General features: G+C 44.4%; 1 protein-coding gene across 2 annotated transcripts; it reads left to right on the top strand.

The window, feature by feature from the left end:
- Window positions 1-975: 975 nt before the first annotated feature.
- On the top strand, window positions 976-8240 carry LOC144065968 (uncharacterized). Of its 2 annotated transcripts, XR_013297365.1 has the most exons (3): window positions 1873-2005; window positions 2692-2858; window positions 2949-3152. XR_013297365.1 is itself a non-coding variant. In XM_077589212.1 (2 exons), the coding sequence occupies exons 1-2, from the start codon at window positions 1876-1878 to the stop codon at window positions 5844-5846; spliced, it is 2169 nt and encodes a 722-aa protein (XP_077445338.1). In that variant the 5' UTR covers window positions 976-1875; the 3' UTR covers window positions 5847-8240. The 2 variants fall into 2 exon arrangements, 1 of the variants encoding a protein (XP_077445338.1); XM_077589212.1 differs by lacking the exons at window positions 2692-2858; window positions 2949-3152 and adding an exon at window positions 3808-8240 and having other exon boundaries at window positions 976-2005.
- The last annotated feature ends 6247 nt before the right edge of the window (window positions 8241-14487 follow it).

Here is a 14487-nt window from a genome sequence, read left to right on the forward strand (position 1 = left end):
GGGCATTAAACAATATCAATTGGGGCGATTATCTCTACCATAACCATAGTAATTACAGGTGCAATACTTTCATGATCATTATCCAAGACCCAGGCAGACATTTACTTCTCTAAGAAATAAAGTAATGAAACATTCGAACAGCAAAATCCAATTTCTTTATAAACATATAACCTCCCCCCCTCTCTCCCCCTCCCCCCCCCCCCCGAGTGTTAAGACCTACCGTATGCATGCATGTACATTTATGTGTATGTATGTATATATGTGCTAAGCAACATGCTTATTTATTTATATATTTATTCATGTGTATTTATTTATTAACTTACTTATTACCTATCTATTTATGTCTAAAATGCCTTTCCTATTCCTGCATCCTCACCCTCTTGCTACTGTGACAACGAAATTTCCCGAATACGGGATGAATAAAGTTATCCAATCCAATATATACATATATATGTACATATGGTGGGTGTGTGTGTGTGTGTGTGTCTGTGTATCTGTGTGTGTCTGTGTGTATGTCTGTGTGTGTATGTCTGTGTGTGTGTCTGTGTGTGTGTGTGTGTCTGTGTGTGTGTCTGTGTGTGTATGTGTGTGTGTCTGTGTGTGTGTGTCTGTGTGTGTGTCTGTGTGTGTCTGTGTGTGTCTGTGTGTGTTTGTGTGTGTCTGTGTGTGTATAAGTGTGTATATGTGTGTATATGTGTATAGTTGACGTTAATGCACCCTTGGGCTTTTTGTAGAAAGTTTCTTGCAGTGATTTTTAACGATTTTTAAATCTTCCATGTGGTCTTAGATGACTTGAAAATGATTTTGACGGATATTTAAGGCCGTAAAGTAGAGAATGTTAGACATTCCGGCGAGGCATAGGTTGAGTTAAGTGACGAATTTTACGCATGCGCGAATCAAGCGTCACTTTTTCGATGGCATTCGCTTGTAAATGCAAGATAGGTGGACATCGGAAATAAATATTCATCAAATGGTCTGACATATGGTTTTAGCAAAAAATATTGCGCAGGTTTGAATTAAATTGAAAACTAAATTGAGCATTATTCACTTGCGGCTAAAAAAGGAGGCGCATCTTAAAGCGCATGGGCAGAACAAATCGTTCATGATACGATCAAAACTATTCCACACAGGGGGAAACTCTTTAGAATTATCAATAACTACGTAAAAGTCCATCCAATAGACCCACGCCACTTTGATAAAGTTCATTTCCTTATATTGGCCTAACGATACATTTTCTGTATCCGTCACGTAGTTCTTTCTTAAAGCAATACACACAACAAAACGGGCTTTCTGTTTCTCTTTGATCTATCGACACGGTGTTGACGCACAACCGTCGCTCGTTCCATCACTATTTATCAGCTAAACCTGCTTCAGATTAGCCCAGCTAGCAGCTATCAAAGAAACAAGTCGTCGAATAGCTTGTTTCTACTTTAGCTTAATTTAGCTAGCAGCTATCAAAGGAACAAGTCGTCGAAGAGCTTGTTTATGCTTTAGCTTAGTTTAGCTAGCAGCTATCAAAGGAACAAGTCGACGAAGAACTCGTAGGTTTCCTGGCTATTTTAGCTCAGCACAGCGAGCAGCTATCAAATAAACAAGTCGTCGAAGTGCTTGTTTATGCTTTATCTTAGTTAGCAGCTATCAAAGGAACAAGTCGACGAAGAACTCGTTGTAGGTTTCTTGGCTATTTTAGCTCAGCATAGCTAGCAGCTATGAAAGAAACAAGTCGTCGAAGTGCTTGTTTATGCTTCTGCTTAGCTTAGTAGCAGCTATCAAGGAAACACGTTGAAGAACTCGTTGGAGGTTTCCGGGCTAATTTAGCTTAGCCTAGCTAGCAGCCATCAAAGCCGCCGCCATCATCAGAATTCACGTGTGGGAATGTCGTCAAGAACACAACGCCCGAAGCCCCAGGAGGAACCTTTTGAGGTCAAACAGGAGCATTCAACTCACGAGCAATCGACAGTTTGCAACATAACGCACGAGAAAGTTGTTCTTCATAGACAAGAAGGTGGGTTCACTTTTTATTTCCATATATTTCCTTAAGGGTATTCTATTGACATGACACTATAGTAGCGTACGTACATTTTCATGAATTCGAAGAAATACGTAATCAATTCTATTTCAATTTAAATGTAACTACTCTAGGAGGGAAAGAATGAGTTTCAACGCGTGTTCATACTTACCAACGGCATTAAACAGTAGCTTTCCTTTTATTGTATCCTTATCACAAACAATGTATTTTTCAAATTACAATGCTCGGTTGACGCCAACATTTAGCGGCAGGATTTCTTTTGTAAATACAGCCAAAATGACGGCCAGCACCAAATTAGTGTGATTGCCATCATACTAACTGTATTGAAGAACTGGGTGTATTAAGAACTCTATATCCCAGCAGTCACTGCGCAGTACTTTATCTACGGGAAAATAGTAGAGTCGGGGGCTGGTTTCCGTAGTAGTCCTATTGACTGATTTATTTTATTTTATCGTGATAACAATTTTAGTATTGGTCCATATATAAAGCGCACTGGATTATACGGCGCCCTGTCTATTTTGGAGAATTTTTTTGACTTTTATGCGCGCCTCATAGGCGTGAAAATACGGTACTTCATATTTATTGCTAAAATTCAAATGCATCTTATAGATAAATAGAATATTAACTATCATCAGAAATCATCAGTACATCACTCCGCACAGACATTGAGCTATGGTCCTCCAAGGCAAGAGTGCTTCACCTCATAGAACTACCAGTACCATCAGAGGAGGGGATCAAGACCACCTTTGAGCGCAAGAAGGCCGAATACTTGAATCTGGCAGCCGAGTGCCAGAAAATTGTCTGGAAATGCACCACCTACCCAGTCGAGGTTTGCTGCCGAGGCTACGTTGGGCTTCTCCCACTGTTTTTAATCCCAACATTCATTCATTCATTTTCTGATTTGTTAAATCTTGTATAGGGGGTGCTGGAGCCTATCCCAGCTGCCTTCGGGCCAAAGGCGAGGAACACCCTGAATCGGTGGCCAGCCAATCGCAGAGTATGAGGAGAAAAACAACCATTCACGCTCACACTCATACCTAGGGGCAATTTAGAGTGTCCAATCAGACTATACCTCTATTTCAATCTCATTTATCCTCCAAATAATAATAAACCTGCTACTGAATAAATAAATACAACCGAACTCAGTCTTGCTTCCGTTGCCTTTTTAAAAACGTGCTTTTAGCGTGCAGGTGTAGCATGCATTTGGTGCATGTAGCACCAAATTAGTGTGTTCTCCGTTGTAGTATATTGATATTATTAGTGCAAAGTTATCACAGCAGTCAACCTGGGTGTATTGACAAAAGGACTATATATCCCAGCAGTCACTGCGCACCGGAAATAGCGTCTGGGGCTGCTTCCGTAGACAGCGCTACTACAGTTTGATAATCATCCATTAATAATATATATATGCCGAGCCTGGCTGCGTCTAAAAGAACGGTGCGTCCTTTGTGTGTGTAAAATACAGAAATAGCACTCGTTATTGACGCTGCAGCTAAAAATGCGATGCGCCGAATAGTCATGAAAATATGGTAATTTTAAGGAGCTACATCACCAGGGAAGAAACTTTTCTGACCAATAGTGCTATACTTTGAAAAATGCACCTATAGGCAGTTTTCAACTCATTTTGGTGTTGACGAGAATACTACAGTATTAAGTACTGCATTGTGACGAAATGAATGTATGGCGCCCTCTTCCGTTTGGTTTCATTTCTGTGAACAAGAAATTCAGTCATTTTAAAATTGGAAAATGGTTAATCATTTATCTTTGTGTCTTTGTAGGTTTCAGAAATGATCTTGGTGCTGATGGGCAGGAGTCTGTTGACCTTGAAGGGGAAGCTGAGCTCCCCCAAATCAAAGAGGAGGAGGCAGAGTTCCCTCAACAACAAATGGGAGACAAGCAACTTCCAATCAAAAGGGAGGAAGATCATTTCACCTGGTCACTTGGTCAGTTTGTGAAGAGAGATGTTCTGGGCGTGGCCAGCGGAGGGCCGGAGCCTGCAAACACCACAACATGGCCCCTAATTAAAGAGGAGGAGCCAGAGTTCCCTCAACAACAAATGGGAGACGAGCAACTTCCAATCAAAAAGGAAGATCATTTCACCTGGTCACCAGGTGAGTCCGTGAAAAGAGATTATCTGGGCGTGGCCAGCGAAGGGGCGGAACCTGCAAACGCCTCAGCATGGCCCCAAATTAAAGAGGAGGAGCCAGAGTTCCCTCAACAACAGCACAAGAGAGAAGAGCAATCTCCAATCAAAAAGGAGGAGCAAAATGTCACCGAGTCAACTGGTGAGCCATTAAGGAGGGAAGATAATCTAGGCGGGGCCAACAGAGAGGCACAGACTGTGAACTGCAGCTCAGCAGGAGGAATGCAAGCAGACAATGTCATCGCTCCGCCACCAGATGGCGACATTGTTCTTCATGACGATGAAGGTCTTAAGAAAAATCCCAGTGGCTGCAAATGCTCTCAGTGTGGGAAAACTTTTGGGAAAAAGTCTTCTTTGAAAACACATATGAGGAGCCACTGTTGCGGGAAACCATTTTCGTGCTCAGTGTGTGGTAAAACATTTGCACAAAATGGAAGTTTAAAAATACACACAAGAACCCACTCTGGCGAAAAACCATTTTCATGCTCAGTTTGTAGTAAAGCCTTTTCTCAAAGTGAAAACTTAAAAACCCACATAAGAAGCCACACTGGTGAAAAGCCATTTTTGTGTTCTGTTTGTGGTCAAAGATTCACACGGAAGGACAGCTTAATTAGTCATGCAAGAACACACACAGGTGAAAAACCATTTTCATGCTCAGTTTGTGGTCAAACATTCACACACAAGGAAAGCTTAAAAACGCACACAAGAACCCACACTGGTGAAAAACCATTTTTGTGTTCAGTTTGTGGTAAGACATTTACACGGAAGGGACAGTTAAATCTTCACACACGAACCCACACTGGTGAAAAACAATTTTCATGCTCTGTTTGTGGTCAAACATTCACACACAATGAAAGCTTAAAAACGCACACAAGAACCCACACTGGTGAAAAACCATTTTCGTGTTCAGTTTGTGGTCAGACATTTACACGGAAGGGACAGTTAAATCTTCACACAAGAACCCACACTGGTGAAAAACCATTGTCATGCTCAGTTTGTAATCAAACATTCACTCACAAGGAAAGCTTAAAAATGCACACAAGAACCCACACTGGTGAAAAACCATTTTCATGTTCAGTTTGTGGTCAGACATTTACACAGAAGGGACACTTAAATCTTCACACAAGAACCCACACTGGTGAAAAAACATTTTCATGCTCAGTTTGTGGTCAAGCATTCGCACACATGGGACACTTAAATAGGCACGAAAGAATCCACACCGGTGAAAAACCATTTTCATGCTCAGTTTGTGGTCGAAGATACACACACAAGGGAAGCTTAATTAATCATGCAAGAACACACACAGGTGAAAAGCCATTCTTGTGTTCAGTTTGTGGTCAGACATTTGCACGGAAGGATTACTTAAATCTTCACACAAGAACCCACACTGGTGAAAAACCATTTTGGTGTTCAGTTTGTGGTAAAACATTTACACACAAGGAAACCTTAAAAAGGCACACAAAAACCCACACTGGTGAAAAAACATTTTTGTGTTCAGTTTGTGGTAAAACATTTACACACAAGGGAAGCTTAAAAGTGCACACAAGAACCCACACTGGTGAAAAAACATATTCCTGTTCAGTTTGTGGTCAGAGATTTACACGGAAGGATCACTTAAATCTTCACACAAGAACCCACACTGGTGAAAAAAACATTTCCGTGCTCAGTTTGTAGTAAAGCATTTTCTAAAAATGAACACTTAAAACCCCCCGTAAGAACCCACACGGGTGACAAACCAATTTCATGCTCAGTTTGTGGTCAAACATTCACACACAAGGGAAGCTTAATTATGCACGAAAGAATCCACAGAAGGTGAAAAACCATTTTTGTGTTCAGTTTGTGGTCAAGCATTCACAGGGAAGGGAAGCTTTATTAGTCATGCAAGAACACACACAGGTGAAAAACCATTTTCTTGTTCAGTTTGCGCTAAAGCCTTTTCTCAAAAGCAAGATTTACAAAAACACACATGGACCCACACTGGTAAAAAACCATTTTCGTGTCCAGTTTGTGGTCAGACATTTACACGGAGGGACACTTAATTAGTCATGCAAGAACACACAGGTGAAACGCTGTTCTCGTGTTCAGTTTGTAGTAAAGCCTTTTTTCAAAAGCAAGATTTAAGAAAACACAATAATCCACACAGGTGAAAAAACATTTTCGTGCTCAGTTTGTGGTAAAACATTTACAGAAAGGGGAACATTAAAAACCCACATAAGAATCCACACTGGCGAAAAAACATTTTTGTGCTCAGTTTGTGGTAAAACATTTACAGAAGGGGAACATTAAAAACCCACATAAGAATCCACACGGGTGAAAAACCATTTTCGTGCTCAGTTTGTGGTCAGACATTCACACAGCAGGGAAGCTTAATTAGTCACACAAGAAGTCACACTGGCGAAAAACCAATTTCGTGCTCAGTTTGTGGTAAAACATTGACAAATAAGGAAAATTTAAAAAGATACACAAGAACCCACACTGGAGAATAATGTTTTCCTGCTCAGTCTGTTGCCACAGATTCGTTACAACAACCCAATTAAAAAGCTACACAATTTAAAAATCTTTTCAAAGCACAGTTAGTGTTCCAACATTTTCACAGAAGGGAACCTGAAAAGAAGACTTAACAACTCGCAGTGGCGAAAAGCCCTTTCTTTGCTCAATTTGTGGTTCAACACATTGGTTAAAAATACTTAATAATATATAATACTAAGTTTGTTGCCAATGATTTATTCATAAGACTTAAACGACACAAATGTGTGTGTGTATGTTATCTATTAATTGGCAAAAATGACGTGAATCCCTAATGTCATCTTTGAATCATGTTGATAAAATTAGTCAGCTGTGAATTTGTCTCTTTGAAAAAGAGAATAACAAGTCAAATGTTTTATTTCATTTAATCTTCAGAATTTTCTATTAGCTTTGTAAACTACATTCTTTTTCTTTTTTTAACTATGGGTTCATTTTGGAGTAGTTCTTTTCGCTTTTTATATTTATCCAAACTGATTTAATTTTTATGTAAATAGACCTGGCAGTCGGTATATGAAGTCAAATGTGAATTGTTTTTATTTTTATTTTATCTTAATATTGAACAAACCGATAATACTCAATATGAAGTAGTATGAAAAAAATATTGATGGCTTGAAATTTATCGCTGTGATTGTCCATTGCTTTCACCAGTGTCTCCCCCCCACCGTGTGTCACCCACCAAATTAAATAGTTTTTTACATTTTACAAAATACTTATTGAACTAAAACACAAAAAGAAAAATAATGGAGGGAATAATTGCAAATATTCGTTAAAAATGGGAAAATCAAGAAATATAATTAACATCTATAGGTTGGTCCAGGTTAAGGGAATAATTTAAATAAAAGAAAAACAAACTTTTCCTTTTGGGTTTAAGCCACCTTTGAGAAATTGCTAATTTTCTGATATAATTTCTTTAAAATGTGCTTCTTTGATAATTTGTGATTGACAGTGTCTTAATTATTGTGTACAATGTCCACGAATGTACGGAAATTAAAATGAAACAATTTTTCTCCTGACCACGAGAGAGCGGTACCTAAAAAGAGACTGATTGCTTCGAGTTCAAACCGTTTCAATGAAGAACTACTTCTCCAGTGATGCCAATCGGTGAAACATGAACAGCACCATTATCTTGTTAGCCTGGTGGGTCGGTGTACATTTGTATGTGTACAGGGAGTACAGAAGAGGACTCAGTACACAGCCTTGAGGGGAGCCAGTGCTCAGTGTAATGGAGGAAGAGAGGTGGGGACCAAGTCTAACAGTTTGTGGACTGTTGGTTAAGAAGTTCTTAATCCAGTAGCAGATGGAAGAGGATAGTCCAACAATATATATTAACAGAGGTTTGATACTCGTGGACTGCAACATACATCATAGATCAATTTACAAATAGAAATTTTGAATAAACCTTATGAATGATAATAACACACTTTTATTTCCATTAAAAAAGAACACAACATATCGACAAAAAGCAGCGATTCTGACAATGTGTCTCCCATTATTTATTTCCCCCCCCCAAAAAATGTTTTCAAATAAAGATTGAATATTATACATACGTGAAACGTCTTAGTATTTTGAACAGAAGGTTGACATTACGGGAAACTGTCTTTCCCATCATGCACCCCTGACCGGAAACATGAGGGCAAAAAAAAGATGGCCGAATAGGGAGCGCTTAGTCTGCGAATATTTGTCTTTTTGCCCGTCTAATTTGTCTTTTAATTTCAGTCACTTAACTAAACTGAAGTATTGATGAGGTTTCTAGCATTATACACTCTATGGATTCAACATTAGTCATTCATCTTAAAACTGCGACTTTATTTAGCTTAGCTTTGCTGGCTAGCTGCTATAAAAAAACAAACGTCTCCATCAACACGTCGTCAAAAAATCTGAATTCAAGTGTGTGAAATGGCCGCCATAAAAACAACAACAACAAAGTTCCAGGAGGATATTTTTGAAGTAAAAGAGGACCTTAAACGTTACCACCACCCCATTGAATGCAAATTAATGCATGCAAAAGTTATTCTTCACAGACTAGAAGGTCGGTTCACTTTTGATGAGCATTTGTTTACAGTACACGGCGTGATTTATATTTTCCGTGTCCAAATGTTATTCTATTGATGTTGCAACTTGCAATGAATGCGAGACTATTTAGGTATGTGTACATTTTATTATCTTCCAATTGGTACTCAGATGATTCGCCTAAAGACGTTTCGCCGACGGACATTTGACAGATGGACAGGTCGCCGAATGGACGCACCGCCGAACGGAGGTTTCACCGAAACGGGATTCGCGCGCTCGCCTCGCCCTGTCATCGCGACATTTTACCGAAGAATTCACTTCCCTGGGCTCTGTTCTAATGTCCAAAGAGCTCCAGTATTTGAATTTGATCATTAAATGCTGTTTTAGGATGGATTTGACCTGATTGCTGTCATTTCACGGCTCGGTTCTGCTACACCTGCCCGCGCAAGAGTGCTTATTCCCGGGCTGACATGCCTGCCCAAGAGTGCTTAACACAAAAAGGGAAATGAATCATTGATTTTTACTATAATTTGGACAACGCCGGCGGCGGGCCGGATTAAAAATCCTAACGAGCCGTATATGTCCCGCGGGTCGAGGTTGAAAAACTTGTACACACACGATCCGGGGGCGGGGCGACCGCGCGAATCCCGTTTCGGCTAAACCTCCGTTCAACTGAACGTTCATTCGGCGACCTGTCCGTCTGTCAAATGTCTGTCAGCAAAACGTCTTTAGGTGAATCATCCTTGTATGTAGAATTAATTCCCACGACAACGCACTCGTAAACAGAACAAACAAATTTAAATTAACTTGGATTAATATATACAGACACTCAAACATACGTTTAACACAAAACGGAATTCTAATTTTGTTGTAATCTTTTGTTACCTTCGTTTTCCGGGTTGGCGGTTTGCCACGCCTCCACCCTCACGTTCGCTATCGATGGGCTGTTTGCTGTTGTACTACGTATTCCCTTCAAAATATTCTGAAAATGATTCACACCAATGTCCTCACAATAGGATAACCCACGACCACTTGCCAATGAGAAATAGTCTTGTAGTACATTTTAGCGATTGCTCCGCTGCTCATAAAGACCGGCTTGCAACTCCCTCGTTGAAATGGCTCTGGCGCAGCCGCTTTGAACGGCGCCTATGAGAGAGAGTTGCGACCAGAAATATTACAAAGAGGGAATTGCGAGCCAGTGCCGCTTATGTTCTTAGGAGCAGCGAACGGGGAGACAACAGTTGGAACCTTCACGAGGTGTCTCCCGAGAGGCCGCCCACAACACACAACACAACCACCCAGAGCTGCCACCCAGGAACATGGCGCCCTATGTTTTTCATCCAGCCGAAGATGTCCACCCTGCCCCACACCTCCGGTTACTCCTCCTAAGTGCAGGCGACGTCGAGGAGAACCCGGGACCTTCCTGCCCGGGATGCTCTAAGACGATCCGTCGTGACTTCACCCCACTGGTCTGCAACGCTTGCCGACGAAATTTCCACAGGACCTGTAGCGGCCTGACCTGAACCCAGATAAAGAGTCATCAAGGCTTTCTCTGCGGATCCTGTAACGGAAATGCCTTCGTGCCGTCACTTCCACGCACAGCCTACGTGGGACCGAAAGAAAAATGCTGTGTCTGCAAAATCTCCTTCTCCCCTACCATCTCCCCCATCCCATGCTTGAACTGCCCCAACAAATCCCACCGCTCTTGCTCTGGACTACCTCGCTCCCAAACTAATGCAAACTGGCTATGCCCGACCTGCTCACCACCCCTGACACAACAATCCTCCACACACCAAACAGCCATAACAATACACCAACCTATAAACGCAAACTGCCCCATCTGTAATAACAAATTAGTCGTTTCACGCTCTCGCCTGACATGTAGATCCTGCAAACGTGGATTCCACCTCAAATGCGCCCTTGAAACCAGACACGCTTTAACCATACTTCACAGGAACAATAACTGGTGCTGCGAGAGCTGTCTGAACCTGAAACCCTCCCAGCCTCAACAACCCACAGATAGGATTGCCGATCTACCGGAGGCACGGAAAGCCGGTCTCACCATCCTTCAATGGAACTGTGACTACTTGGCAACCAAGACTACTGAACTGAAAGAGGTGACGGCACGTCTAAAAATTGACATCCTCCTCCCGCAGGAAACAAAACTGGGACTCGAAGAACCGACGCCTCAGCTCGACGGTTATAACGTGATTCGCCAAGACCGTGAGGGCTCAGGCACAAAACAGCGACGAGGCGGGGGTCTCCTTGTCTACTTGAGATGCGGCATCCCCTACTCCATCCTTCCAGCGTCCCCATCAGGCCCCCTCGAACTCCAGCATATCCACATTCCCATCGCCCGCAGGCGGCACCTCTCACTGGTCAACGCCTACATCCCCCCGGCGACATTGGATTATTGTCCTGCCTCCCAAGATTTCTCCTGGTTAAACCGGCTCCCCACGGAGCATGGCCTGATCTGCGGGGATTTCAACGCGCACCACCCAACCTGGGATATACTTGCCAAGACAGATCCCAGGGGTAACGCGATCCATCAATGGGTCGATGACCATGACCTAACTCTCCTTAATGACGGCGTGTGGACACGGACTGCCAGATACCAACAAGGAGCAGGCATGAGTGCCCCCGACCTAACGATCGCTGACCCCACCACGGCCGAACATCTGCAATGGGAACCCATCGACGAGATGACCTCCGACCACAGACCGATTCTGATTAGGTGGAACCGTGCTCTCCGTGTCGAATGCCAACAAAGAAGAGTACGACCCAACTTCTCGAAAACTGACTGGAAGAGGTATCGTACCATCCTCATAGATCGCCTACCCGTAATCTCTGCAGCAGCCACAGCCCCGGAAAAACTCTCCCTCTTAGTGCAACACATGAAAGAGGCAGCAGCACTTACAATACCGGTCAAAGTTATCTGCCAGAAGGAGCTCCCATGGTTGACACAGGACCTGAAGGACCTCATCCGCAAAAGGAATCGACTACGTCGAGACCTCCAACAAAATAGGAAAGAATGGATAGCACTCTGTCAACAGATCAAACAAAAAACCACTGAAGCGAAAAGAAACGCATGGCGCTTACACCTCGCCAAGATCGCCGAGACAAGATCTACGGGACAAGCCTGGTCCTTAGTAAAATTCCTCTCAGGCACCAAAACACAACAATCTGGTGAGTCCCTGGTCTACAAGAACAAGGAGTACGTGAGTGACCGAGCCAAGGCAACAGCATTTATCAGGGAATATGCCTCGGTCAGCGGACGCAAGAGTGACAAGCGGAGCAGACGAGCAGTGCGTTCTCTACGTACAGCTACCCGCAGACTGCTCGGCTCACCGCGACAAGTACTCGAGCTCCCGTTCACCGATACTGAACTGCAGACAGCGCTGTCCCAACTTAAAGCGGGTAAGGCAGCTGGACCCGACGACATAGCCCCGGACCTTCTAAAAAATCTCCCGGCAAACATCCTTCCCGAACTACTCCATATCGTCAACACCAGCTGGCTAGAGGGCTGGTGGTCAAAGCTTGGCGAGTGGCCACCATCATCTCTTTCCTCAAAAAAGGGAAGTCACCAAAGGACGTTGGGAACTACAGACCCATCGCCCTCACCTCTACGCTTAGCAAAATGATGGAAAGGCTCATCGTGAACCGTCTCGCCTGGTGGTTGGAAGATAAACAGCTTCTCAGCCACTGGCAAGCCGGTTTTCGAAAGGGAAGAAGCACGACGGACCAGGCCCTGCGACTGTCGCAGTTCATCTCTGATGGCTTCCAGTCGACTCAACGACAACACACGCTTGCAACATTCTTTGACTTCAGCAAGGCATTCGACCAGGTATGGAGAACAGGTCTCTTACAAAAAATGGCAGACCTGGCGGTCCCCTACCGCTTCATCAGATGGAATCGCCAACTGGCTCACAAATCGCACAGCCAGGGTCAGGATCAACAATACCGTCGGCAGGAGCAGAACCTTCAAAGAAGGGCTCCCCCAAGGCTCGGTCCTGTCACCCCTCTTATTCATCATTAATGACCTCCTCGACAAGTTCAACGATTCCACCCTGGTCAGCGCCTATGCAGACGATCTGGCTCTTGCTTGTCGGGGTAGGAACAAAGAGGAGGTGGAAAGCAGACTGCAAGCAAAGGTTGAAAAAGTCTGGAGGTGGAGTTCCGAGGCACACCTAAACCTTAACACCACCAAGTGTGAGGCGTCATTTTTCAGCCTGGACTCAGCTGAGGCCAAATGGCAACTAAAGATCTTAATAAATGGCGCCACCCTCAAGCATAACCCCACCCCCACTTTCCTTGGCGTAACTTTCGACCGACAACTCACGTTTGCAGAGCAAGCGAAAAAAGTCCGCCAAACCATGTCCAAAAGAACGAACCTCCTCCGCAAACTCAGTGGCACATCTTGGGGTTGGCAACCAAACGACCTTAGAACGGTGTATATTGCCACCCAGAGAAGTCTCGCAGAGTACGCAGCACCGGCATGGGCCCCCTGGCTGGCCCAAACTCACCTCAAATCCCTTGAAACCGCCCAACTGGAAGCAGCCCGCGCCATAACCCACGACCTCAGGTCTACCCCCACCGAAGCAGTCCTACATGAGGCACATCTTACACCCCTCTCACCCCGCCTCAAGTTACAAGCACTTCTTAAGGCGGATGCCTGGAACCAGCTGCCTCCTTCTGATCCCCGACACCGCCTCCTCCATGAAAACGTTAAAATGTGGTTACAAAAGAAGCCAGACTTGCGATCATCGACCCTTCCCCGTCTTACCGCTCTTGAACTCCATACCCCTTGCACATACTCTTCCCACCCCTGCCCACCCTGGCTATTACCCCCCCCCATCCAAACCGCCTTTACTGCAGTTTCTAAACACATGCCGACCATCATCCAAAGAGATAAGGCCGAAGAGCTCATCAGAAACATGGGTAAACCGGACCTACAGATCTTCACAGATGGATCCACCAAAGAAGGCACTGCGGACGGTGGTGCAGGTTTTGTCGTCATTAAGGAGACTGCAATCATCCACCAATGGCATGGTGCCACTGGCACCCGCAGCAGCTCCTACCACTCTGAAAAAGTGGCACTGACCGAGGCACTCTCCTGGCTGAGGGAAACAGCAGACTGGCAGACATCAATTATCCTCAGTGACTGCAAATCGCTGGTCCAAGCTATGGGAAACCCCCATACGCAAGACCCCGCCATTCGGAGACTTCAGGGTGACATCGCCCTTTTCCCTCCGCCTGAGCGACTACAGCTACTGTGGATCCCGGGCCACTGCAACATATGCGGTAATGACCTGGCCGATGCCCTAGCTAAACTTGGCTCGTTAGATGACCAAACCCATACCCCCCCCCGGACGCAGCCACAAGACGTGCCATCATCCAACGTGAAGATCGCTCCCCCCCTCTCCCACAGAGGAAGAACTTGACCTAACGAAAGGAGACCGCACAGACCTGATTCGTTTCCGCAGTGGACACCACCCCCTGTTCCGCCGTTGGCGCCACCTTGTGGGGAAATCCGACTCGGATCGCTGCCGCCTGTGCGACGAGGAAACAGAGTCGTCTGAACACTTATGGCTCCGCTGTCCGGCCTTAATGACCGAACGCTACCATCGCGGCCTGGGACACTCCCTGGATGAACTTATCCGTGTTCCAGTGGCAGCTCTAGCGCTGCTGAGGGTAATCCTCAGGCGCCTGAGGTGAAAAAGAAGAAGAAGAAGGAGCAGCGAACGAGAAGTAATATAATACTCCTTGTATTAGATAATAA

The sequence above is a fragment of the Stigmatopora argus genome, chromosome 20 (genome assembly GCF_051989625.1).
Source record: "Stigmatopora argus isolate UIUO_Sarg chromosome 20, RoL_Sarg_1.0, whole genome shotgun sequence".
NCBI lineage: Eukaryota > Metazoa > Chordata > Actinopteri > Syngnathiformes > Syngnathidae > Stigmatopora > Stigmatopora argus.

Bases quoted from the DNA above. Each gene is read 5' to 3' on its own strand.
- LOC144065968 (XM_077589212.1), top strand. From the start codon at position 1,876: ATGTCGTCAAGAACACAACGCCCGAAGCCCCAGGAGGAACCTTTTGAG. The intron at 2,006-3,807 runs GTGGGTTCACTT...GTGTCTTTGTAG, and splicing joins TGTTCTTCATAGACAAGAAG to GTTTCAGAAATGATCTTGGT.